This window comes from Erpetoichthys calabaricus, chromosome 3 (genome assembly GCF_900747795.2).
Source record: "Erpetoichthys calabaricus chromosome 3, fErpCal1.3, whole genome shotgun sequence".
NCBI lineage: Eukaryota > Metazoa > Chordata > Cladistia > Polypteriformes > Polypteridae > Erpetoichthys > Erpetoichthys calabaricus.
In genome coordinates this window covers 192528078-192555692 of record NC_041396.2, presented here as the reverse complement: position 1 = coordinate 192555692, position 27615 = coordinate 192528078, and the positions used below count along the sequence as shown (strand labels likewise).

The 27615-nt window shown below is 38.7% G+C and overlaps 1 protein-coding gene across 2 annotated transcripts in view; it reads left to right on the top strand.

Moving 5' to 3' along the window:
* The window catches only part of LOC114648548 (cytochrome b5 reductase 4), an 85861-nt gene extending 59077 nt beyond the window's left edge, over positions 1-26784 (top strand). For both annotated transcript variants that reach the window (XM_028797640.2, XM_051925348.1), the window contains exons 12-16: positions 1013-1156; positions 13450-13600; positions 19202-19288; positions 22103-22267; positions 25710-26784. In XM_028797640.2, coding sequence (XP_028653473.1) covers positions 1013-1156; positions 13450-13600; positions 19202-19288; positions 22103-22267; positions 25710-25764 — 602 coding nt within the window. In that variant the 3' untranslated portion in view covers positions 25765-26784. The remainder of the gene's footprint in view (positions 1-1012; positions 1157-13449; positions 13601-19201; positions 19289-22102; positions 22268-25709) is intronic.
* Positions 26785-27615: the final 831 nt, after the last annotated feature.

The window sequence follows — 27615 nt, the reverse complement described above, 5'->3', positions numbered from 1 at the left end:
AAAAGAGCTGGTAAAAGAAATGACCTGCATCATAAGTGAGCACATGTTGTGGAAAATACTTACTAAATAAAAGAGTCTTGAGCCATCATAGTTATAAATTAAATTCAAACATGGACATCTTTTATTTACACCAACTTACCACTAAATTGTTTTAAACATATAGCCAAGATATTACTAGTGTTTTGAAATGACTGATTTTTAATTTATTATTCACCTGTGGCTGCAATGGTCCAGAAACACATCTGTTAAGTATTATGTAAAATCCTAAAATAGTTAATAATGAAGAGTCATGGGTGATAAGACTTCTTATATGTAAACTGTTATCGGAAAACAAAATAAAGTTAAAATGTTGTAATTGATCTAATTTTCTGATTTAAATGTACTGGTATAAATGTCAGGATGTCCTAGTTAAACAGGCAGGCAGTTTCAAGTACATTTTTCTCTCACACATTCCAGTCTAATACACTACAAAAAATTCCCCAAATGAAAGTAAGTAAATATCACAACATATCTGCAACAAGCACCACTGTAACTGCTTAATGAAAACTACCCTTCGCACCAAAATAAGTGAAAAAAAGAAAACCTGTACTGAATATGCCATTCATATTCAAGTTCCAAACCTGATTTCTCCTATTCTATTAATCAGCTGGCTGAAAATAATTTCTGTATTAAAAAATCATTCTCTAATGTGAACCTTTGCAAGTTGTGCTACACTTGAAGTATTAATGGCCACCATTCCAGTTGATTCCTGTTTTTAAGTATATTAACACACTGTATTAAAAAAAATACTTCAGTCGTTTTAGTGTTGTATGTATATTGTTATTTGTATGTGAAATTATTTAATGAATCATACTTAAATGTTAGTGTAATTTATAAAATATTTAAAATGTTCAAAAATATATATTTTCCCTAATTACCTGAGTCCATTTTTTAATGTTCTTGTTTCTGGTTACAGCATAGTTACTATCTGCATTTGAATGTAATTTTATTTTTATTAATCTGCTTGTTGCAGATGGGGAAATAGTTAACCCATACACCCCAGTATGTGAAACACTTATTTCAAAAGACACGGAATGTGATAAGAAGAATATATTCCTAATAATAAAGATCTACTGCAATGGAATTTTCACCTCACATATTGCTAACCTGCAGCCTGGTAAGAGCATATTTCCTTTTAAAATCTGAATAGATTTATATTCCTGGCTTTTTTGTTATTTTTTTCAACACTCTTAGTGCTTATAGAACATTTTAATATATTTATAGACAACATTTACAGTCATATGAAAAAGTTTGGGAAACCCTCTCAGCCTGCATAATAATTTACTCTACTTTCAACAATAAAGATAACAGTGGTATGTCTTTCATTTCCTAGGAACATCTGAGTACTGGGGTATTTTCCAAACAAAGATTTTTAGTGAAGCAGTATTTAGTTGTATGAAATTTTTTTTTTTTTTTTTTTTGTTCTTTATTTCGCCTTGTACAATTTCTTGTGTTAGGAATTTGTTAGTTTTCGCATATCTCTTGGGGTCAGAGCGCAGGGTCAGCCATTGTACAGCGCCCCTGGAGCAATTACAGGTTAAGGGTCTTGCTCAAGGGCCCAGCAAGATTAATTAATTAAATTAAATCAATTAAATGAAATGTGAAAAACTGGCTGTGCAAAAATTTGGGTACCCTTGTAGTTTTGCTGATTTGAATGCATGTAACTGCTCAGTACTGATTACTTGCAACACCAAATTGGTTGGATTAACTCGTTAAGCCTTGAACTTCATAGACAGGCGTGTCCAATCGTGAGAAAAGGTATTTAAGATGGTCAATTGCAAGTTGTGCTTTCCTTTGACTCTCCTCTGAAGAGTGACAGCATGGGATCCTCAAAGCAACTCTCAAAAGATCTGAAAACAAAGATTGTTCAGTGTCATGGTTTAGGGGAAGGCTACAAAAAGCTATCTCAGAGGTTTACACTGTCAGTTTCAACTGTAAGGAATGTAATCAGGAAATGGAAGGCCACAGGCACAGTTGCTGTTAAACCCAGGTCTGGCAGGCCAAGAAAAATATATTGGATTGTGAGAATGGTTACAGACAACCCACAGATCGCCTCCAAAGACCTGCAAGAACATCTTGCTGCAGATGGTGTATCTCTACATCATTCTACAATTCAGTGCAATTTGCACAAAGAGCATCTATATGGCAGGGTGATGAGAAAGACACCCTTTCTGCACTCACGCCACAAACAGAGTTGCTTGTTGTATGCAAATGCTCATTTAGACAAGCCAGATTCATTTTGGAACAAAGTGCTTTGGACTGATGAGACAAAAATCGAGTTATTTGGTCATAACAAAAAGCGCTTTGTATGGCGGAAGAAGAACACCGCATTCCAAGAAAAACACGTGCTACCTACTGTCAAATTTAGTGGAGGTTCCGTCATGCTGTGTGGCTAGTTCAGGGACTGGGGCCCTTGTTAAAGTCAAGGGTCAGATGAATTCAACCCAATATCAACAAATTCTTCAGGATAATGTTCAAGCATCAGTCACAAAGTTGAAGTTACGCAGAGGTTGGATATTCCAACAAGACAATAACCCAAAACTCAGTTCGAAATCTACAAAGGCATTCACGCAGAGGGAGAAGTACAATGTTCTGGAATGGCCGTCACAGTCCCCTGACTTGAATATCATCGAAAATCTATGGGATGATTTGAAGCAGGCTGTCCATGCTCGGCAGCCATCAGATTTAAATGAACTGGAGAGATTTTATATTTAAGAATGGTCAAAAATACCTCCATCCAGAATCCAGACACTCATCAAAGGCTATAGGAGGTGTCTAGAGGCTGTTATATTTGCAAAAGGAGGCTCAACTAAGTATTGATGTAATATCTCTTTTGGGGTGCCCAAATTTATGCACCCGTCTAATTTTGTTATAATGCATATTGCATATTTTCTGTTAATCCAATAAAGTTAATGTCACTGCTGAAATACTACTGTTTCCATAAGGCATATATTAAAAGGAAGTTGCTACTTTGAAAGCCCAGCCAGTCTTCTTCTTTCGGCTGCTCCTGTTAGGGGTTGCCACAGTGGATCATCTTCTTCCACATCTTTCTGTCCATTGCATCTTGTTCTGTTATACCCGTCACCTGCATGTCCTCGCTCACCACATCCATAAACCTTCGCTTAGGCCTTCCTCTTTACCTCTTCCCTTCCCTTCTCCCAATATTCCCAGCACATGTCCAAACCAACACAATCTCGCCTCTCTGACTTTGTCTCCCAACCATCCAACTTGAACTGACCCTCTAATGTACTCATTTTTATTCCTGTCCATCCTCATCACGCTTAATGCAAATCTTAGCATCTTTAACTCTGCCACATTCAGCTCTGTCTCCTGCTTTCTGGTCAGTGCCACCGTCTGCAACCCATATAACATAGCTGGTCTCACTACCGTCCTGTAGACCTTCCCTTTGACTCTTGCTGATACCCTTCTGTCACAAATTACTCCTGACACTCTTCTCCACCCATTCCACCTTGCCTGCACTCTCTTTTTCACCTCTCTTCCACAATCCCCATTACTCTGTACTGTTGATCCCAAGTATTTAAACTCATCCACCTTCGCCAACTGTACTCCTTGCATTCTCACCATTCCACTGACCTCCCTCTCATTTACGCACATGTATTCTGTCTTGTTCCTACTGACCTTCATTCCTGTCCTCTCTAGAGCATATCTCCACCTCTTCAGGGTCTCCTCAACCTGCTCCCTACTATCACTACAGATCACAATGTCATCAGCAAACATCATAGTCCACGGGGACTCCTGTCTAATTTCGTCTGTCAGCCTGTCCATCACCATTGCAAATAAGAAAGGGCTCAGAGCCAATCCCTGATGTAATCCCACCTTCAACTTGAATGAATCCATCACTCCTACCGCAGACCTCACCACTGTCACACTTCCCTCGTACATATCCTGTACAACTCTTACGTACTTCTCTGCCACTCCCGACTTCCTCATACAATACCACAGCTCCTCTCGAGGCACCCTGTCATGTGCTTTCTCCAGGTCCACAAAGACGCAATGCAACTCCTTCTGGCCTTCTCTAAACTTCTTCATCAACATCCTCAGAGCAAACATTGCATCTGTGGTGCTCTTTCTTGGCATGAAACCATACTGCTGCTCACTAATCATCACCTCACTTCTTAACCTAGCTTCCACTACTCTTTCCCATAACTTCATTCTGTGGCTCATCAATTTTATTCCCCTGTAGTTACTACAGTCCTGCGCATCCCCCTTATTCATAAATATCGGCACCAGTACACTTCTTCTCCACTCCTCAGGCATCCTCTCACTTTCCAAGATTCCATTAAACAATCTGGTTAAAAACTCCACTGCCATCTCGCTTCCATAGGTATGTCATCTGGACCAACAGCCTTTCCATTTTTCATCCTCTTCAAAGCTGTCCTTACTTCCTCCTTGCTAATCCGTCGCACTTCCTGATTCACTATCTCCACATCATCCAACCTCTTCTCTCTCTCGTTCTCTTCATTCATCAGCCACTCAAAGTACTCTTTCCATCTGCTCAACACACTCTCCTCGCTTTTAAGTACATTTCCATCTTTTTCCTTTATCACCCTAACCTGCTGCACATCTTTCCCAGCTCGGTCCCTCTGTCTAGCCAATCGGTACAGGTCCTTTTCTCCCTCCTTAGTGTCCAACCTCTCATACAACTCATCATATGCCTTTTCTTTAGCCTTTGCCACCTCTCTCTTTACCTTGCGCTGTATCTCCTTGTACTCTTGTCTACTTTCTGCATCTCTCTGACTATCCCATTTCTTCTTTGCTATCCTCTTCCTCTGTATACTCTCCTGTATTTCCTCATTCCACCACCAGGTTTCCTTTTCCTCCTTCCTCTTTCCAGATGTCACGCCAAGCAACCTTCTTGCTGTCACCCTTACTACATCTGCTATAGTTTCCCAGCTGTCTGGTAACTCTTCACTGCCACCCAGTGCCTGTCTCACCTCCTCCCTAAACTCAACCTTGCAGTCTTCCTTTTTCAGCTTCCACCATTTGATTCTTGGCTCTGCCCACACTCTCTTCCTCTTATTGATCTCCAACGTCATCCTACAGACCACCATCCTATGTTCCTCCTTCTTAAAATACATATTCACCACAGCCATGTCCATCCTTTTGGCAAAATCCACTATCCTCTGACCTTCTTCATTCCTCTCCTTGACACCATACCTACCCATCACCTCCTCGTCTCCACTGTTCCCTTCACTAACATGCCCATTGAAATCTGCTCCAATCATCACTTTCTGTCCCTTGGGTACACTGTTCATCACTTCATCCAACTCTCTCCAAAAATCTTCTTTCTCACCCATTGCACACCCAACTTGCGGTGCATATGCACTAATAACATTCATCATCACACCTCCAATTTCCAGCTTCATAATCATTACTCTGCTTGACACTCTTTTCACCTTCAAAACACTCTTGACATATACTGTTCCTTCAGAATAACTCCTACCCCATTTCTCCTCCCATCCACACCATGATAGAACAATTTGAATCCACCTCCAATCCACCTGGCCTTACTCCCCTTCCATTTAGTCTCTTGCACGCACAATATATCAACCTTCCTTCTCTCCATCATATCTGCTAACTCTCTCCCCTTACCAGTCATACTGCCAACATTCAAAGTTCCTACCCTCAGTTCCACTCTCTTTACTTTCCTCCTCTCCTCCTGCCACTGGACATGTCTCCCTCATCTTCTTCTCCTTCTTCTTCGGCCAACAGTAGCCCAATTTCTGCCACCACCCTGTTGGCTAACAGTACTGATGGCGGTCGTTGTTAACCCGGGGCTCGACCGATCTGGTATGGAAATTTGTATTGTTATCTGCATATTGATTCGCCAAAATTTTTCCCTGGATGCCCTTCCTGACGTAACCCTTCCCATTTAGCCGGGCTTGAGACCAGCACGAAGAAACACACTGGTTTGTGCATCCCCTGTGGCTGAGTTTTTAAAAGCTCAGCTAATGACCCAAAGAATTAAGAGGGGTTCCCAAACTTTTTCATATGACTGTATTTCTATAGCCCATTTTCATACAAATGATGTAGCTTAAATTGCTTTATCTGATTTCGAAGAATTACCCTAAGTTCTTGTCTATAAGCCGGACTCATGTATTAGCCGGAGACCAAAAATCATCCATCCATCCATCCATTTTCCAACCCGCTGAATCCGAACACAGGGTCACGGGGGTCTGCTGGAGCCAATCCCAGCCAACACAGGGCACAAGGCAGGGAACCAATCCTGGGCAGGGTGCCAACCCACCGCAGGACACACACAAACACACCCACACACCAAGCACACACTAGGGCCAATTTAGGATCGCCAATCCACCTAACCTGCATGTCTTTGGACTGTGGGAGGAAACCGGAGCGCCCGGAGGAAACCCACGCAGACACGGGGAGAACATGCAAACTCCACGCAGGTAGGACCCGGGAAGCGAACCCGGGTCCCCAGGTCTCCCAACTGCGAGGCAGCAGCGCTACCCACTGCGCCACCGTGCCGCCTACCAAAAATCATACGAATTTTTAAAATAAAATCGTATCATAGATAAGCCGGACTCATGGATAAGCCCGAACGTACTATAACCTATAACTAATAGAAGGGAGGGAGGTCAGTGGTCTCACTCGCGCCCATTTAATTTCTTTAAGGGGGGAGAGAGTGTGAGATATTGCCGTCTCTCTCACTCCCCGCATGGCGCGGTTGGAGCGGCCGGAGCGCGTTCTTTCTGCTCTGGGCGTCGGCGAGTCAACACGAGCGCGTAGCGGTCATTTAAATTGTGATTTTATATGTAAGCATATTTAAATATATATCGCGGATTTCTGCGGACAATGGGTCTTTTAATTTCTGGTACATGCTTCCTCAGTTGGTTTGCCCAGTTGATTTCATACAAGGGACGCTATTGGCAGATGGCTGAGAAGCTAGATTGCTTACTTTTCTGTCAATCTTGCGCTGACTATCTGTGATCCTGACGTATGGGGATTGAGCAGGGGGGCTGTTTGCACACCTAGACGATACAGACGCTCGTCTAAAAATGCTGAAAGATTATCTTCACGTTGCTATCTTTTGTAAAGCTGATTCCTGAAAAGACATGCTGCACAGTGCTTCGCATACTTAAAAGCTCGAAGGGCACGTATTGATTTTTGACTGAAAAACAAACTCTCCCTCTCTCTCTCTTTGTCTGCTCCTGACGGAGGGGGTGTGAGCTGCCGCCTTCAACAGCTTTGTGCCGCGGTGCTTCGCATACTTAAAAGCCAAACAGACATATTGATTTGTTTGCTTCACTCCTTTGAAGAGGAAGATATGTTTGCATTCTTTTAATTGTGAGACGGAACTGTCATCTCTGTCTTGTCATGGAGCACAGTTTAAACTTTTGAAAAAGAGACAAATGTTTGTTTGCAGTGTTTGAATAACGTTCCTGTCTCTCTACAACCTCCTGTGTTTCTGCGCAAATCTGTGACCCAAGCATGACAATATAAAAATAACCATATAAACATATGGTTTCTACTTCGCGGATATTCTTATTTCGCGGGTGGCTCTGGAACGCAACCCCCGCGATGGATGTATAAGCCGGACTTATGTATAAGCCGATATTCTATTTTTTCATTTTCACAACTTTTTTCCTTAGATAAGCCGCGGCTTATTGACAAGAACTTAGGGTAGTTACATGCACAGAAAAACAAGTTAAAATTAAATCAGAATAATTTAATGCATGAATAATGTAGAAAGCTAATGCTCACTAACATAAAATAAAGATATACTTAAGAGAATGTAATAATAGGACAACACAACTGTAAAGGTTTGGGGTTTCCGGCCCCGTATACTGTACAGTTCAAAAAAAACTTGTCAGATTGCTGACTACTTGTCATAATACAAGCGACCATCCCTGCGCAGAGGGGAATTTAAATAATGAAGGGCCGGAAACTGGTGAGTGGAATGCTGGGAGGAACCGAGGTGTCTGGTGGGCCATGACATCATCAGGGTGAGACCAGAGGAAGGGATGGAATGCGGAAGTGACAGCGGGTGGTTGGTAGAGTCTGGGAAGCGTTAAGGTGGTGGCATTGTTTCAGCTTTTCTACGGGAACAAGAGAAAGAAAGGTTAGTACCCCGTCTCCATCCCCTGGCATGATGCTGTATGCTGCTCGTCGGGTCTTTTCGCGGCCCGAACCAAGAGGTCGTGCCCGGGAGAGAGCGTCAGCATTGGCTTGCAGGTTACCTCGACGATAAGTGACGGCAAACTTGTAGGGCTGAAGGTCCAAAAACCACCTGGTGACTCGGGGGTTTGACTCCTTGTGCACAGCCATCCACTGGAGAGCGGCATGGTCCGTCACCAGGGTAAACTCCCGACCCAACAGGTAGTACCACAGATGCGTTACCGCCCACTTGATGGCCAAGGCTTCCCGCTCCACCGCAGCGTATCTGGTCTCCTGATCCAGCAGTTTCCGGCTCAGGTAACTCACGGGGTGTTCGACACCGTCAATGCTCTGGCTCAGCACGGCGCCTAGACCTGTGTCTGAAGCAGTGGTCTGGAGGATAAAAGAGAGAGAAAAATCAGGAGTTCTCAATATTGGTGCCGTGGTCAGGGCTGTCTTTAGGTCACTGAATGCCTGTTCCGTTAAGTGATCCCATACCACATACAAAGGGGCCCTTTTCTTCGTCAAATTTGTCAAGGGTGCTGCTCTCTCAGAGAAACGAGGTACAAACCGGCGGTAGTAGCTCGCTAACCCCAAGAAGGCTTGCACCTGTTTCTTGGTTCTCGGACGGGGCATTCCAGGATGTCTTTAACTTTAGAGCATTGTGGTTTCACCAATCCTCCGCCCACCAGGTAGCCCAAATATTTGGCCTTGTTCAACACAAAGAAACATTTACGGGGATTGATACGGAGGCCGGCTTTCGCTAGTTAAGAGGATGGCGTAAACCTGCAAGATATGTTCCTTTCAGGTCCCGGAATAGATGACTACATCATCCAGGTAGGCGGCACAGTAGGACCGGTGGGCCTTTAGCACTCTATCTACCAGACGCTGGAAGGTCGCTGGGCTCCGTGCAGCCCAAATGGGAGGACCTTATATTGCCAATGCCTGCTGGGGTGCTGAAGGCTGTTTTTTCTTCAGCAGATGCCGTTAAGGGAATTTGTCAGTATCCCTTAGTCATGTCAAGAGTAGTCAAGTAATGAGCCGTACCCAGGCGTTCGATGAGCTCGTCTACGCGGGGCATAGGGTAGGCATCAAATTTGGAGACCTGATTAAGGCATCTAAAGTCATTGCAGAATCTCTATGAGCCATCTGGCTTAGAAACGAGGACGATGGGACTGGACCAGGGGCTGTGACTTTCCTCGATCACATCTAGATCGAGCATATTCTGGACTTCCAGCTCCACCTCGGCCCGTTTTGCTTCCGGGAGTCTATAAGGGCATTCCCTCACCACCACCATCGGGTCTGTCACTATATCGTGCTCAATCAGTGAGGTGCGTCCTGGCGTCTCACTGACTACTTCCGGGATGGACAGGATAGCATCCTCTAGCTCCTGTCTTTGGTGGGCCGTCAAAAGGGGACTGAGGTTAAGGGTTATTTTTTCTGAGAAAAGGGAGAGGGTGTTTCCTGGATGAGGGCGGTCCTCCCGATCCCTCCAAGGTTTCAGCAAGTTTACATGAGATATCCTCTCACTCGGTCGACGAATTGGTTGTTTCACCAGATAGTCTACGAGTCCTTTTCTCTCTTTTACCTTGTATGGGCCCAGCCAATGGGCTAGCAATTTGGAGTGGGAAGTAGGCACGAGTACCATCACACGATCCCCCGGCTGAAACTCCCGGAGGGTGGTGTTTAGATTGTAATTACGCGCCTGCGCAGCTTGAGCTTTCGACATGTGCTCTTTTAACAGAGGTCTAATTTTGTCTAACCGTTCACGCAGTTGCGCAACGTATTCCAAATTATTGGTCGAGGGAAGCGCCTCCCCTTCCCATCCTTCTTTGACAATATCCAATATACCCTTGGGGTAGGCGGCCATACAATAATTCAAACAGGGAAAAACCCGTAGAGGCTTGAGTTACCTCCCGATAAGCATAAAGTACATGAGGTAAAAGTTGATCCCAGTTTCGACCGTCCACGTCGACTACCTTGCGGAGCATCTGTTTAAGGGTTTGGTTAAATCTTTCCGCTAACCCGTCCATCTGAGGATGATAAACAGACGTTTTCAGATGCTTAATACGGAGTAATTTGGCAACTTCCCTGAACATATCCGAAATAAAAGGTGTACCTTGGTCCGTGTGGACTTCTTTCGGTATACCTACTTGGGAGAAAAGTGCTATTAATTCCCGTGCAACATTCCTTGTATTAGCAGAGCGCAATGGAACTGCCTCTGAGTACCGTGTCGCATAATCCACCATGACTAAAATGTACTTATAGCCACGTGTCGAAGGCATCAGGGGTCCTACAAGATCGACTTCGATCCTCTCAAAAGGATTATCAATAAGGGGAATCGGAACGAGAGGAGCACGGTCCCTCCTACGTATCTGACGTAGCTGGCAATCCGGACAGGACTGACAGAAAAGATGGACCTCGTCATTAATTCTGGGCCAGTAAAACTGGAGCTTTATTCTCTCCAGCGTTTTTTCGGCCCCGAGGTGGGCTTGTGCCAGTTCACAAACCCCCTGCCAGTAGGTTCGTGGCACCAGCAACAACTTCCGTACCTCGTCTTCGTGAGCAGTGACTCGGTACAACAGATCATTGTCTAGGACAAAGTAGGGTCCCGGTGGTATGGGAGCAAGCAACGTATTGCTGTCAACCGAAACGATAGCATTCCGGGCGAACTTTAGAGAGTCATCATTCCATTACTCTCGTTTAAATGACGCAGGCGTGGACGCAGGAGTTAAACTGGTTGTCCATGCGGCTTAAAGGATCCAGAGGAGCATAAGGGTTAACACTGACCTGCCCAGGTTGTACTTCCGGGTCAAGGTCCGTCACCAAATTTTCTTCCCCCTCCAGACTCTGCATCATCAATAGTCGCCGAAGTGCACAGCGTGAGAGCCGCGGGAACAGTGCCTTGTCCGTCCATAACTAGACCCAACCCAGCGGTAGGAATGGTGAGATTCTTACCACATTTGTTTTTTGACCAGTCTTGTCCCAAAATAACTGAAAAGGGTGGTTCGGGTAGCACGGCCACCAGGAGCCGTCTCAGTTCACCCTTCCATATAATAAAACAGTTAGCGGACCTATATGGCTTGGTCTTTCCATGCACACAAGTAACTCTCACATGCTGGGTTACCCACTGTCGCGGTAATACAAAACGGCAAGCAACAATGGTAATGTTACTCCCAGAATCGAACAATGCCACCACCAAGTGCCCATTAATTAACACCACTCCCATATTTGGGACTGCCAGGGGATTAGACGGAGCACAATACCTCTCTCATTTGGCCCAGGTGCAGTCCATCGGCTCCATGTTCTGCGGACAGGCTGGCAGGGTGTGCCCGACTTCACCACACTTGAAACAGCGCAGCAAAGCCGGGGCTCTCTCTTTCTGCTTACCTGGAGTCTCCAGATTGCGGCGGAAGGGCTCAGGAGTAGCGATGCATCCCTGTTGGGCACCACGAGCAGGCCTCTCCGCCGCCCCAACTCGGTTCACCGTCAGTTGATGCTCCAAAACATCCAAGAGACTTTTCATGTCTGTAAAGGGGTGTCGCTGGACCTGCTGGGCGAGATAATCTGGCATACCGTTTATAAAGCCTTCACAGGCTACTTGCTCGACAATATGCCGAGCCTGGTTTACATCTTGCCACTGCCTCCATTCACTCACCTGCTGGTTCGATGTGATGCCGTAGCGACATAGAATCTCGGCTTTGAGGAGGTCATACTGAGCGGCTTCCTCAACGGGGAGGTCGTGATAGGCCTTCTGCGCGATCCCTTTCAGGTACGGCGCCAGTATGGACGCCCACTCCACGCGCGGCCACTGATTTCGAGAGGCAGTCCTCTTGAATGTAGAGAGGTACGCCTCGATATCATCCGCATCCGTAAGCGGTACTATAGGGGGAGGCAAAGGCCGCGCGGGCTCCGGTCTAGCAGCTTCGGCTGCCGCGAGCCGAGTCTTGGTCTCCACGAGCTCTTGCTTCGTGGCGGCTTGCTCCAGCTGAAGAACCTGAAGCTGGCCCGCCAGGCTAGTTACAACTGAGTTGAGGTCCTGTCCTTCGCTCATAATTCGGACAATTATATCCTGCCGACTAAGCCACTGTAATAATAGGACAACACAACTGTAAAGATTTAGGGTTTCTGGCCCCGTATACTGTACAGTTCAAAAAAAACTTGTCAGATTGCTGACTACTTGTCATAATACAAGCGACCATCCCTGTGTAGAGGGGAACTTAAATAATGAAGGACCGGAAGCTGGTGAGTGGAATGCTGGGAGGAACCGAGGTGTCTTGTGGGCCATGACATCATCAGGGTGAGACCAGAGGAAGGGATGGAATGCGGAAGTGACAGCAGGTGGTTGGTAGAGTCTGGGAAGCGTTAAGGTGGTGGCATTGTTTCAGTTTTTCTGCGGGAACAAGAGAAAGAAAGGTTAGTACCCTGTCTCCATCCCCTGGCATGATGCTGTATGTTCCTCGTCGGGTCTTTTCGCGGCTCCCCAAGCGCGCGTGCGTGACAAGAAATAGAGTCGTTAAATGCAGAATTGACAGTCCGTTGATAATGTTATTTGGCCAGGGTAGACAGGAAAACACTATGCTGAGCAATTAATTAATAATTCTGGGCACTTATCTTACACAGAAAAATGCACTCCTTCAATGATTTCTCCAAAAGTCAAATAATACAACAGTGTAGTGGATGTTACGGAATTTTTGGACTGGGAGTAGAGAAATGGGGTTAATAAAGTTTATCTAATCTTATCTTATTAAATTAAAAAGCCAGTGTCTACAAATTGAGTGCAAAATTACTGTGATGGAGTCTAAAATGAAAGTGATCAGTCCCCTGCATGATGATGTGAAATGTATGCAAACTTCCCCACTGAACAACCTGAACAGATGGTAACTGTGGCATACCGTAAGGTCCAGCTCCTTGGCATCAGTTTGTCACACTGCCTGCATGCAATAAAATACAACTCATTCATAAAAATTCAAAAAATAATTAAAAAATAACTCTATCCTCTTTACTTAGTATGTTGCTATGTACTGTATTTTAATACAGTCAAAGAGGACTCTATTGGCTGTTATGACTTCAATTTCATTTTTATTCATTTGTTAATCTGTTTCAGATTGGACTCTCCAAAATATCAAAATATAGACTAGTTGCTCAGATTTTAATGTGTTTTTGTTAGATTAAATAAAAATGAGGTTATTGTGGTAACTTTACAAATTCTTTTAAAAGTATAAAAGTTTTTGTTAGTGTATATTTTATTTCAGTTTTGTTTTGTTTTATAAGGGGACACTTTATATATGAGTAATCCTGAAGGCAAATTTAATGTGCAGTCTCTTCAAGGAGTAACAAACTTGTGGATGTTAGCTGCAGGAACAGGCTTCACACCAATGATCAAGCTAATAAAATATGCATTAAAAAATATTTCAGCTCTTCGGTAAGATTTATTTATTGTATAAATATCATTGTGTACAGTTATATTTTGTAAAATTAAATATTGTCTTATCATTTTTCCAGAGCGGGTCCTGCAACTACTGCAAATATTTTTATTCACAGTCTGTTTGAAAATAGGTCTAGGAGAGAAGTTGATGATTTCTTGGTACAAAAACACTGGTAGAAATTCCTGTTTTGTCATTAGCGTAAAATTACATTATGGAATGTTGCGTGATTACAATAAAATGAAAAAAAAAAAATACTAAAGTGGTCTGCAAAGGCAGTGTCACATTGCAATCCAGTAATAATAAGTCTATAGGCTTTACAAAGACTTGTATTAAAAATAGTTACAAGAAATTAATATTTAATAATTATTAATTGTGATAAATCAGTATGAAGATAATTCAAGACATTTAGGAGGTCTTGCAAAGAGTTTATTTTTCTTTCCTGTATAAACTGGCATAGACTTAAACTGAAATAGTGATTCTTCAGAAAAGAAAGCATTCAATAGTAACTGTGTGAAGAAAAAAATTGTCTTAGAATTTTTCTTTTGAAATTAAAAATGCAACTTTGACCAAGTGCTCATTCATTTATTATTTTTCTTTACTTCCAGGCATTGTAATGTCAAGTAAAAACAAAAAATATAATGACTACTAAATATAGGTTAAATTATTATTATATTACAACCTTAGGAGTAAGAGCAAATGTATTTTGAGCTTTTTAATATAATAAATTAACAGGTACCATTTTGAATTATGCTGCATTATGTATTCATAGTTCTAAAAAAAGAAAAAAGAAAAATACTGGTGTATTGGACACTAGCATTCAACACCAGTAAAACAGGCATCTGATTTTCTTTTTGTTTAAATGGCACTTGCATTCACTTCCATCATTAAGTGCTTAATCTTCATTAGATAATTATAAGGGGTGGATTTGCCAATTAAACTGTATTAGCATGTTACTTACTTTACAATATGTTAATATTGGGATGTTTTTTGGCGGTTAAATTATAGAACAACCAGTAGTTTTATCTTTTATAACTATTTCAATTTTGAACCATAACTGAAAAGCTGTATGTTCAGAGTGCCCAACATGAAGTAGTCTCTTACACATACAGTACTGTTTTTGAGACATCAAAGGAGGTTAACAGATGATTCAGTTCTGCAATATTTTACCATTTGTTTTTCCCTTTTTATTTTCACATTTCCACTTTCAAAATTCTGCTGAACTATTCCCCCTAATAAGATACTCTTGAGTCAGTTCATCCCATTTATTGTTTTTATTTTAATGTGGAAATGGATTTCAAGAATTTCAACAGTCTTCACAGTTACTTAATCATCTGTTTTTGGTACACAGTGAATACATGGGTGGGTACACTGTCCAGTTTTCAGGGTGGGTGACAATTTTTGAGAGTAACCCTAATCTTTTGTAGCAGAGCTGACGTCCATTATTTAAGGTCATTGATTAGATTATGTGTGAATGAAGTTTAAAAATTTCTGATCTCTATGCATGTATGTTCCCATATGAGGTACACGACGCCTTTATTAACAACAGCAAATAAATCCAAGGGCACAATATTAATATTAATGCCAGCTGTAATCAGGATAGTCCCAGTTCTTTTTATATTAATAGGATGGATACATTGAATAAGCAAATTAAACACAGTGAGCTGTAACAAGTCATTATATATTCCAAAGTGGCATAGCTATACATATTAGGTAACTATTTTCACATCAGAATGTATTACTCTATGGCCAGGAGGGATAATTATACAGGAGTAGATAATGATCTTTATTTAGTCATTGGTATTCAACTTGAACATTCTTGGTTAAAAAGGTTGCTAGGATGAACAGCAGAGTCTTTTTAACCATGACACAAACACATACTGTATTATACAATTAATATACCATTAAGAGATCATTATTGTCCTTTTTTTACAATAAATTATTTTTTAAAGTTTTATATATGTGTCAGATCATGGTACTGTTGATTATTAATCAAAACATATTGGTCACTGTTCTGATTGTTAAATACCAATTTAAACACCAGGCAGGGAAAAATCTTTTTGATTTTTTAAATATTTTTTGGTTATGAAGCTAGATTGACATGGAGACAACCTTCAGGTGATTAGGGCAGAGGAAAATAAAGTGCCCATATGAAGCATCTAAGAGTGCAGCTAGGTGTGCAAGAAATTTTAGCTGTTACTTCTTCAAATGGTAGTTCTTATAGGTCCAATGTGGACTTCAGGTGCAAAGAGATCCATAACGTGAAGTGTGCACTTTGCCTTCTGTTACCCTTTGATTGTAACAGTTTCTGCATGCAGAGAAAATCTTAATCAGTTATATTATGAAATATATATCAAGTACTTCTGCTGCTTGGTAGGAACAGATTATATTAAACCTATATAAATTCAGATTGAATTTTCCAATCAAAATAATTAATAACTAATTTTAAAACAATTTAATAGTAATTTTAGGCATAATATCTAATTACAGAAGCAAAAAAGGGTTAATTTATATGCGCATGCTTTGTCAACTTTTGAGTCATGTCAGTTGGTAGCCAAACTGTAATTAATTTTTTGTGATTTTAAAAATGAAGAGGCTGCTGTTCCTACTTATATAGGAGGCTGTGTACTTACTTGTTAATGGCAATAGAACAGAAAATACCCAACTCAAAACTATAAATACCTTAATCCTGGAATTATAGTGTGAAGTTGAGATGGTGATCTGAAAAATCCTGCAATGTTTATTAATGCCTATGAAATTAAAAAAAACACACACACACTGGTGACTTACAAGATTTTGAAACTAATTTTTAATGCTTAAAATGTAGTACACATTTAGATATTAAGAAATTTTGAATATCAATAGGACTCATCATAGTATGCTGAAGTACTTAATTTTTATATGACTATATTTTCAAAATGCTTGTTTCATGCCAAGCATTTACTTTCCTGTAAAACCCAAAATAAACCCAAGCAAACTACTAAAACATACACAGAGCATTGTGTATCGGAATCTTTTCAGCACTGATAGCAACAGATCCTGCCCCTGCTTATTTTGCACAAATGAAAAAGAATTATACAAAGGCTATTTCTGTTCTCACTAGAAAGAAGAAATTCTTCAATGTGCCATCTAATTGATTTTATAGGCAAATGCCTTTTATTATAGAAGAACCAGGATGTATTAAAATAAATAACTTTTATACTTGTGCATCAATTATATATCTCCTGGAAAATATTAAAATGCTTTACTGTGTTGATTCTCACAAATAGCTAAAACTGAGAAACTGTTGTTCTTTATCTTTTACAGAAAATACATGTAAATGTGAATACTTTCCACAAATGTAGTAAATACTGGAAGTCAGCAAATCAAGCAAAAATACTTAACTAACTTGGCAAAATATATATAGTACATTTAGAATAAACAGTAGTTTATTTTTAGACATCTGATTTAAAATTTCAAACCAGTAGGACAAAGCAGAAATCAAAAAGATTCATTTGAGGACGAAGAGTGTATGTTTGACAAAAATTGTTGTCATTGTATTTCAACTTCTTATAAAAAAGAGTAACAGCATTTAAATTAAAATTTAATTCACAGTTCAGGATGATATCCAGGTACTAACATTTTTATAAGACCTGTTTGGAATCACCAGTTATCCTTACTAGCACATCTTTAAGGATATGGGATAAAAACCCTTACAGACGCAAGGAGTGCACGCAGACTCCAAATGGACAACAAATACAAATGGGAATAAAACCCAGGATGCTGGATCTGCAAAATGGGGGTGGTGCTTACTGTATATCGTCATGAGTCCCCAATTTATATTTGGAGAACGATTCTGTTGGCCTTTGTACACAATGTCCTCCATGCATTATTTTATTAAGTATAATTTCTGAATGAGAATTGTGCAATTTTAGTAGTTTCTATTTGTCTCTGGTTTTACTGTGAATTTTCCCCTTTTTATACAAGAAGGTTGACTTCCTAAAAGTTTATTGACCATTGATTAAATTTATAAATCATTGATTAAAACAAGCACTTCCTCAATACTATAAACTAGTCTTGGGGGTACTGTTAGCACCACCAGCCAGCCTATTGTACACAGACAATACCCAGGCTGGAAATTTTATCTGTTTTTTAACACATTTGCTTATTTGAAAACCAAGTGTATTTAAATATATGGCAACACTTTAGGTACTGCAAAAATGCATCTATTACTCAATTACTCTTATATAACAAGGCCTTAACAAAGGCTTCTTTTGGTCTTCATAACACTTGTAAAACATAAGTAGTTAATAATTTCTGTGCAGTGTGGCATATTGACATTATGGTAAAATTATTTGTTAATATGTAGGATTCACAGCCTTATACTATATATCTAATATCAAGTGAAATGTGTCTTAGATTAGCCACCTCAGACCATTCCAAAGTGAAATTTTGTTAGTGGGTCCTATTGCAGAGATGAATAAACACCGATGCTTTGTGTTATGAAGACCCAAAGAGCTGAGTGTTAAAGGTTTTGTTACATAATAGTAAATGAGTAATAGATCCATTTTTGCAGTGCCTAAACTAATGTGTTATCAAATACATTATACAATGTAGGCAGGAATAACAAGTTGAAAATAAACTGCACTTTTTAAATTTACATTGTGAATTATAATATTTATTTGGACAGATGAGAAACCAGTGTTCTAAGCATACACCACCATTAGCTGTCAAGTACTGTTAGCTTAAATTATCTGCAGTTTCTTAAAGTGGTGACAGTAGCTTTGACAAATTGCCAGATTACAGGACTGCATGTATTCATAGCATGCTGATAAAGCTCCTAATTATTAATGCACTGAATATTACTTTTAGGATATGATTCCCAGATTTACACTTCAGTGTCATTGGTCTCTAAAACAATAATTATATTTTATATCATCCAGGCATACAGTATGTGTTAAAAGTATGCATCAGTTTTATGTTTATTCATTTCCTGTTTAATTGACATAGTTCAAATGTTTATATGGACATGCTAATACGTCAGGGGTGTGTTCAAGCTCCTGCTCTGTTCAGTGCTTGCATGAACTGGGTGTTAGGCGGGGTTGTGGGGTCCAGCAGCTGAGGGGCATCCGTTGGTGAAGAAAGATTTACTGATCTTGACTTCGCCGATGATACTGTGATCTTTGCGGAGTCAATGGAGGCTCTGATTGAGGCTCTTGAGAGACTGAGTGAGGACTCTGGGTGTCTGGGATTGTGAGTATTCTGGATAAAAACCAAGATCCAAGCCTTTAATGACCTCTTGGGCATACCTATCTGCAGTGTGTCTGTCTGCGGAAAAACTGTCCTTGTTAGGAGGTTTACTTAACCTCAGTAGCAACATTCATGTCTCTGGTGGCTCATCCTATGAATTCGATAAACATACTGGGAAAGCATGGGGGGTGTTGTGCGGGGCAGGGAGGGTCATGAAGTCACTAAACCTTTTTCTTTCAAGATTTGGATTGTAGAGGAGTTACTTTATTTTAAAATTAGTGTTGCAAGCAATATACACTGCAAGGGTTAATGATAAGGATTTCCACTGATTATCCATTTATGATCTTTTTGTTATTTCTTTCTCCTTTAAGGAAAATAAACCTAATATTTTATAATAAAACAGAAAAGGATATCATTTGGCAAAGTCATTTGGAACAGCTTAGTGCAGAAGATGAAAGGTAGGTCATTATTATTATAGGGTCGTTATAGGGGTGTGCTTAGCAACATAAAGCAGTATACATATTATACGTCAATAGCCTGTGTATCATTAAAGCAACATGAAAAATTGTAAAACATCTGCAGCTATGAATGTGATTTTTCTAAAATCAAGTGAATTATGTGTTACCTGATGAAATTACCAAGGACATTTAAACAACAGCTGGAGACAGATTTTACTGTTACAACAATAATGATTAAAAGATCAGAGTATTGTATATTTGTAAAAAGAAAACCTTTGCTTAGAGTTGTGGTTTTCAAACAGACTTTACTAGATTCTGTGACATTATGAATGAATGTATGATTATTCATAATGACATTCACACCCTGCCTGTAAAATTAAAAAATAATAAAAAATGAGGGATTTAAGCTTTTCAAACTTAAATTTATAAAGAGACAACACCAACATATAGAGAAAACTTGACCTCTCCTTCCTTCTGTGCTGGATTCAAGAAAAATTTTTTGACCAAAACTCATAGAATAAACAGTGCACGATTATAGTAAAACACAGATAGCTCACAGTCCATTTTGAAAGGTGATTAGACATTAGACAAAAACAGATGGAAAAACTGAAGTAGGTAATATTGTATGATTTATTAAATATGACCTTACCACAGGAATTATGAATGAGGTGAATGTCCTGTACCAGTTTTTGAAAAGACTGGGGCATGCCTCCTCGGCTTACTCCATAATTGTTTGAGAAATATTTTGATGTCACTATAAATTTGTCTATCTTTTAAAATAATTTAACATCTAAAATATACATGATACCACTCCTAAGTGACATTCATTTTCACAAAGACTCAGGACAGGTGATGTAGAACACATTTCCACACTATCAGGTATCACTGGCATCAGGTAATTTGGCAATCCCACTTTAACTAAAAACGAAAGTTTGAGAGCTACTGGCATAGAAACTAGTACTGTATGAATAGCTACAAAAATTAAATTTAAATCAGATTTTAGTCATTTTCCAACCTGCTATATCCTAACACAGGGTCACGGGGTTCTGCTGGAACCAATCCCAGCCAGCACAGGGCACAAGGCAGGAACAAATCCTGGGCAGGGCGCCAGCCCACCACATCAGAATTCAGTAATTACCAAATATTATATCTTGTTTATGTATATATAATCCGTATATACTATAGGAGCAGCTGTATTTGTTATTGCAAAATGCTTATTCATTGAACATTCCTTTTAAACCTTTTTAATCTAATTTTTGGAATGTTAGCATGCAGGAACCAATCTCAATAGCATAAGGCAATGCAAATAGCCTTGTGATGGAGTGCTAGCACTCATATCCTTATAAGTAAAATAAAAGAAAAAAGTAAAATGTTGGCACATATCTTTGGCGGGTGGAAGGAAGAGTAGAGTATCTAAACTAAAACCTGCACAGAGAATACAAAAGCCCTACAAAGAAGAAATGGGCCAGGTATTGATCCCAGTCTCCTGGAGCTTTGACACAGCACTGTTCCTACCATATAAGGGAACAGTATAAAAAGTAATTTAAACTTGTAAAAGGTGTAGCATATTCCGTCTAAATGCAAATTTATCCAATGCTTGTCTCTCTCATCCTAAATTACTTTCTGTTTGGTCTTTGGCTGCCTCAGATTCAGAGGGCTTTTTTATTTAAAACTCTTCCCCATTGACAATTGAAATTTCACATGATAAATTTAAGGCTTTAAATGAGGAAAATAAATCTTTGAAAACCACCAACCCTACCATATACATAAATGTCATTTAACAATTGTGTTACATGACCTAATCCATTAAGCAGTTGCTGCTGAGGTTATATACTAAGAGAAATGGTAGGACATCTTCTTACATGTGAACTACTGTATTTGCATTGCCTTCCAAAAATATTGACACTCTTTAAAAATATTTTCAAATGTCGCTGGTTTCCAAATTACACATCTTGGTTCAGTCTATACTTTGGGTTCAAACTCTCATCCTCGGGAAACTAAATAAGCCTTTCTCAGCAGATTATCTTAAAGTCAGAAACTTAATTATGTTGTCAGATAACACATTTATTTTTAAAAATTATTTTATTCTTATTGGCAATAAAACATTTTGTGCAATAAATAAATAAAACTGAAGGCTGCAACATTTACGATTTGTAATGCTTCAAGGACATTCTCTCTGATTGACAAGCAAACCTGGATTATCCTGAGTGAGTATAATTGTTTATCTGAATAAAGTGTTGTTACAAAATGGATAAATAGACACGACCTTTGAGTCAGCAAACTGGAAAGAGAACATAAACATTTGTCCTTTGGATTCTTGTTGGTATGGTATGTTGAATGTATCCTTTTGCATGATTTTTTCAATGTATTGTATTTTGCCTGCTCAGTGTTCCAATAATTTCCTGGGACTGGCTAAAGTGCTCACTGGATTCTTAAATCATGTTAACAACGATTATGATCTATCAATAACCTGATTGCACTTATGTTGAGAATCTAAGTGTACATCCAGTGGATAATAAGAGATGTTTCATACCTTCTTAAGTATATTGGGCTGTACCAATAATATGCACTCTTGTTCCAGACCTAATATTGACACACAACAAGCATGCCAAACAAACAAGAATCCAAGGACAACAGATTCAGCTTGCTTTCCTGCCAGCTTGATTAATTTGCCAGGAAGAGTAAGCATTGCACAGTTCGTTCTAGTTTAAAAGAAACATCTTTAAAGAGGAGCAGCCCTGCCTTTATTTTTCATATCATACAATGAGAAAGAAGTTGTTGGCATTTCCTCACCCAACTGGATTTGTATTTCAGGTTTAAAGTTGAATTTGTTCTATCAGAACCGCCACATCACTGGACTGGAAAACGAGGCAGAATTGAAGTGTCACATATATCTGATTTAATGAGCCAAGACACTAATGATTCCAAGTGTTTTGTATGCATCTGTGGTCCAATACGTTTTACAGAGAAAACACTTATGTAAGTTCTGTAATAATAATATTTACATTTTGTGTGAATTCAGGAATAAACTAGTCCAAATTCTAATTTGATCCTGGGCAAATAGGATATATTAATACATGCTTTTATATACTATAAATTATAATCGATTCATTATTTATTAAATGGAAGATAACTATAGTAAGTAGTATATACAGGTTATTAGAGCAGCTTTTACTTTTCCTTTGTTTAAAATACAGTATGCACCTTTAATCTACTAAATACTGAGTGTTATACTGTAGTGTATTTTTTATTTTAGAAGAAAGCCTCAAGTCACTTATCTTTCTTAACTAACATTTAGTGGTTATTTTTGAAGTGTTCCATTGAAACAAAGATTGGTGAAGTTGTAGATCTAAATAAAACTTTCCTACTTAGTTTACAATGACTCATTCACTAATACACGGTGTTTGACATGGAGAAGTGAGCCATTCTGTCAGGGTTTCATTCACTTCAGAAACGCATTTGCTGCAGTCTGCTGCTGATTTAACACACAAACCTATACTTGCATTTATTGAAGTGACATACTGCATCTTCAAATACTGCTATAATACAAAACATTATTACATCTTATGGGCTGTTAATACTTCTAATATTCAACAGAAAAACTTGAATGCACAAAGTAAATACCTTAAGTTAGAAACAGATTTAATACTGAGCAGAAGCTAGATATACAGAAGATAAATGTCAAGCACTCAGTCAGTCTCCTTAGTAAAGTATACCAGTTTATGTACAGTATATTACTGAAGTATGAAATGTTTAGGTAGACTTTATTATTATCCTAGAGGGAAGTTTGTTTACAGTAGGATAGTACATAAAGACATTGAAACATAAATACAAGAAAATAAGGAAAGATTTGTAGGAAGATTAACCTTTAGCAATATACAAAATAATAATTCAGAATTTAGCAGCATTCCCACAAGTAACACAATTCAAAATCCTTGTAGCTCTAGGAATAAAATAAGTTCTTTAGTCTGTTGCTCTTTACCCTCAGAAACCTAAATCTGGACACTGATGGCAACCACTGAAGTTTAAGAAAAAAGAGGATGGCTACTGTCTGACAAAACTAAGTCAGCCTTCTTTCTAACGCAGTAATGCAGTTCAGTGACTGATGTCTGCTGCAAATCACAAATTTTTCTGCTAGTTTTTACAGTGTTGTTAAGATGGTTTATATTCTTAAGGCTGAGTTTGCCAGACCAACAAATAAAAGCAACCGACTCAATAAAAGACTTATAAAAAAAAAATTTTAGAAAGTGCCATTAAAACTATTGAATTTCCCAAGAAAGAAACGCCATGTCTGCCCCTTCTTAAAAATTCCTTCTGTGTTAAGATCAAAGCTTAGCCTGTTATCAATGATTGTCCCTAGATATTTGTAGTGCTCTATTATGTCTCTGTCTCCCCTTACAAGCTTAGACAGTGGAAGGAGGAGAGCACCATATCCTTTATGTTATGTTTAGCTCTAAAAAGAAAGAATCGCACATAGTGTCCCTTTATTTTCACAAACAGAAAAGGCTGTACTGTATAAGGTTTGGCTTGTGTGTTCATTTTTTGAACTCCTTGTTCACATGCTTAGTTAATGTCATTCTTTTCCTACATTAAAACGTTTTGCTTCTAAGCATATTACCAGTGACAGTAAGCACTCTTAACTTAGGCTATGTGCATTTTCATCAGAAACTGATTCTTCTCTCCTAATGCATCACTGTCTTCTGCACGCATAAACTAAGGTGGTGCATATGGTCTAGTAGCTAGGGAATTTGACATGAAATTGTAATTCTCCTGGTTAACACCCTGCTTCTGGCTCATTGTGGGTGCCACAAAAGCTTACTTAACTTAAGCCTATTAAATATAGATTTGGGTAAAGGCATTAGCCCATTAAACAGGATTCTCTTGCTCTGATTCATCACTGTTTTTCATGTTGCTTTTTACATTGCTTCAACAATAAAACAGTTTGCTTTTTCTCTGTAAAATATTGTTAACACTTTATTGTGTCTTTTGACATACACCGATTAGCCACAACATTAAAACCACCTGCCTAATATTGTGTAGGTCCCTATTGTTCCGCCAAAATAGCTCTGAATCATCAAGGCATGAACTCCACAATACCCTTTCTGGCTCCTAAACGTTGCTAGCCAGTCCTTTAAGTCCTGTAAGTTGCTAGGTGGGACCTCTGTGGATCAGACTTGTTTTTCTAGCACATCCCACCGATGCTCATTTGGATTAAGAATTGGAGAATTTGTAGACCAATTCAACACCTTCAGCTCTTTTGCCATGTTCCTCAAACATCCCTGAGCAATTTGTGCAGTGTGGCAGGGCGCATTATCCTGCTGAAAGTGGCCACTGGGAGTACAATCTTTAGGTAGGTGGTATGTGTCAAAGTAAAATCCTCATGAATGCCAGGACTCAGGGTTCCCAGCAGAACATTGCCCCGAGCATAGCATTGCCTCCACTGATTTGCCTTCTTCCCATAGTGCATCCTGCTGCCATCTCTCTCCAAGGTAAATAACACTGTCTATATGATCTAAAAGAAAATGTGAGTCATTAGACCAGGACACCTTCCTTTGCTCCATGGTCCAGGTCAGACGCTCACATTCCCATTGTAGGTGCTTTTACCAGTGGACATAGCACACCATGGGCACTCTGACTGGTCTGTGCCTACGCAGCCCCATATGCATCAAGCATCAGTGCACTGTGTGTTCTGACCCTTTTCTATCATGGACAGCATTAAGTTTTTCAACAATTTCTGCTATAATAGCTCTTCTGTGGGACTGCACCAGACAGGCTCACCTTTGTTTCCCATGCATATCCATGACTGTTTTGCTGGTTCACCGGTTTTCTTTAAATCTCTTTAAATAAGTTTTAAATTACATATATTCTATAAGCAATATGTAAATGCATTTGCCTGTTTCCAGTCTTAACTGGAAGGTGACTCTGTTCAGCAAAAGTAGGTGATTCACAAAGGTTGACATCTTACAAAATTTTTTCAAGAGTCTGTCCAGAACTGCATATGAATACAGACAAACTCTCCATTTTACCAAGGAGTCTAAATATGCCAGTGCTAACAGAATTAAATTACAGAGGACATTTCATTTAATCAGCTGAATCAGTAATCAGTGCTCATTCACCTCCACTGGGGTCCTCCTTTAATGCTCATGATTTTTTAAATTTTTTTAACTTCAGAAATGTCATCTCCACTGTACTGTACTAATTCTATTTGCCAACTGACAAATTCATACTGTGCTTTAAAGATATTAAATGTTTGCTCAGTATGTGATTTTAGGTGGAATGGCATCACTCAAATTATCATAACACCTTAATCAAGTAATATTCATTAATACAAAACTAGAAAGAGTACCCTCTTGCATTGTGATTGAATTTATGAAAATGTCAGTTTAAATACATGTGTTCCTTTTTTCTTTTTGCCTTTTAGGATTTTGCAAGAATTAGAATTCTCAGAAGAAAAAATTCATGCCTTTCTTGAATAAGGAATGTAATTATTTTTTAAAGTAATTCATAAAGAGAAGCCTTGTAAGGCAGCATCATATTTTTCTATGCATTTTATATTAATGGTTTAATATACTTGATGATTATAAATATTATATAAATGAGTAAGATTTTTATTTGTATTTGCTTACTATGCACGCAAATAAAATATGCTTTAAATTTATAGCAAAAGACTGGACAATTCATAAACCTAGTTTAACTAGGCTGTTCTAATCTTCCACATTTCATGTAATTTGTTTACATTTTATAGATATACTGAATTATATTTTCATGCAGTACATAATATTTATTTTGTTAATGGCAGGTTACATCAACTATTTACAGTAAATGTGTTTTTTTATAGTTTTTATTTAGAATTCTCTATTATTTCCTATTTAAATGTCCTTTACATACATTATTTTTACATAAAAATATTTTTTGTGGTTATTTCATGTTCAAGTCTGTTGATTTTATAATATTTGTTTAATTATATAATCAACATAATTATTTAGTTCTACTTTATTATAATGCAAAATAAAAATAAGTGGTTTTGATTAACTGTTTTCCAAAATCTATGATAACCACTATTGGTAATGTAGAGGTAATTTTCTGTATCATTGTAATGTTTGAAGTACTGTAATGGAATGATTTGTACAAACTTGAAAATGTTAGTAAACATGAAATACATGAGTGTATTTGATAAAGAATTGTATTTAAAAGCAACAGTTTACTTTCTTAATAATTCATGATTTTTTTCTAAAGTGATTTTTTCCCCTAATTTTTTATTTGTTTAAGGTACTGTGTTATTGGTGCATACTGTATGCATGTTTAGCTTATGTAAAGTATTTTCAGGAGTCTGCAATATGGAGAATTTTCAATAGGTAACCAAGCAGACGAGCCCCAGATTGTGACAGAGAGCAGTTGTGACATTTCAAGTGGAATCCATGAAGAATTTCTTTAGGTAGGGTAAATGTACTGTGCAATGCGTATTCAATAATAAATCAAAGCATTTTCACTGCCAATCGGAGTCCTGCCTTTCAGTTTCCAAGCACAAGCAGTTGCTGGTACACTCACTGTCTGCATTGTTCCGCATATTCTGTTTATGTCATCTAACATTGCCAATTCTCTGGCATAAGCAAACACAGTTGATGGAGTTTCTTCTGATATATTTGTGGACATACTGTAAATCATATGCTACAGTTACCATCTTAAATTTCTAACTTTTCCTTTGCAGTTTAAATCAAAGATTTAAAAAAAGAAACTTTTTTTTAAACAGTAAACAACATGTTATGTTTTAATGTTTAGTATAATTATTAATTCCAGTACCAAGTGTATAGAGTAGCACCTTACACACTGAGTAGTATCACAAAGCATTTTACAGTAATATTTAAATCAGCACAATATAATATTTAAGATTACAAAGCATGTTAGGATTTGGGCTTGGATGGCCTTGCTTAGTATTGTTCAACATGATTGTTTTTGTCATTTCCCCATGTAAGGGAAACCAGCCACTGTAAAACTAGTGGGTTAGTTTTTTACAGGAGTTTAGAATATGTAATAGTAATAATAATAATAATACAATTTATTTAAAAGCTCCTTTCAAGGTACCCCAAGGACACGTACAACAATATATATATAACATCAAACAGTCCAATGTATACATGTAACTGGATTAGCAAAAAGTAATATTACAAAGGTAAGTTTTAAGTTTAGATTTAAAAACAGAAAATGAGGTACGTGTATGGAATTCCAAAGGCAGGGCACTTCATAACTGTGGCTGTAATACACTAAAAGCTCTGTCACCCATAGTGCGCAATCTGCTGGTTAACAGCTAGGAGTCAGAAAAACTAAAT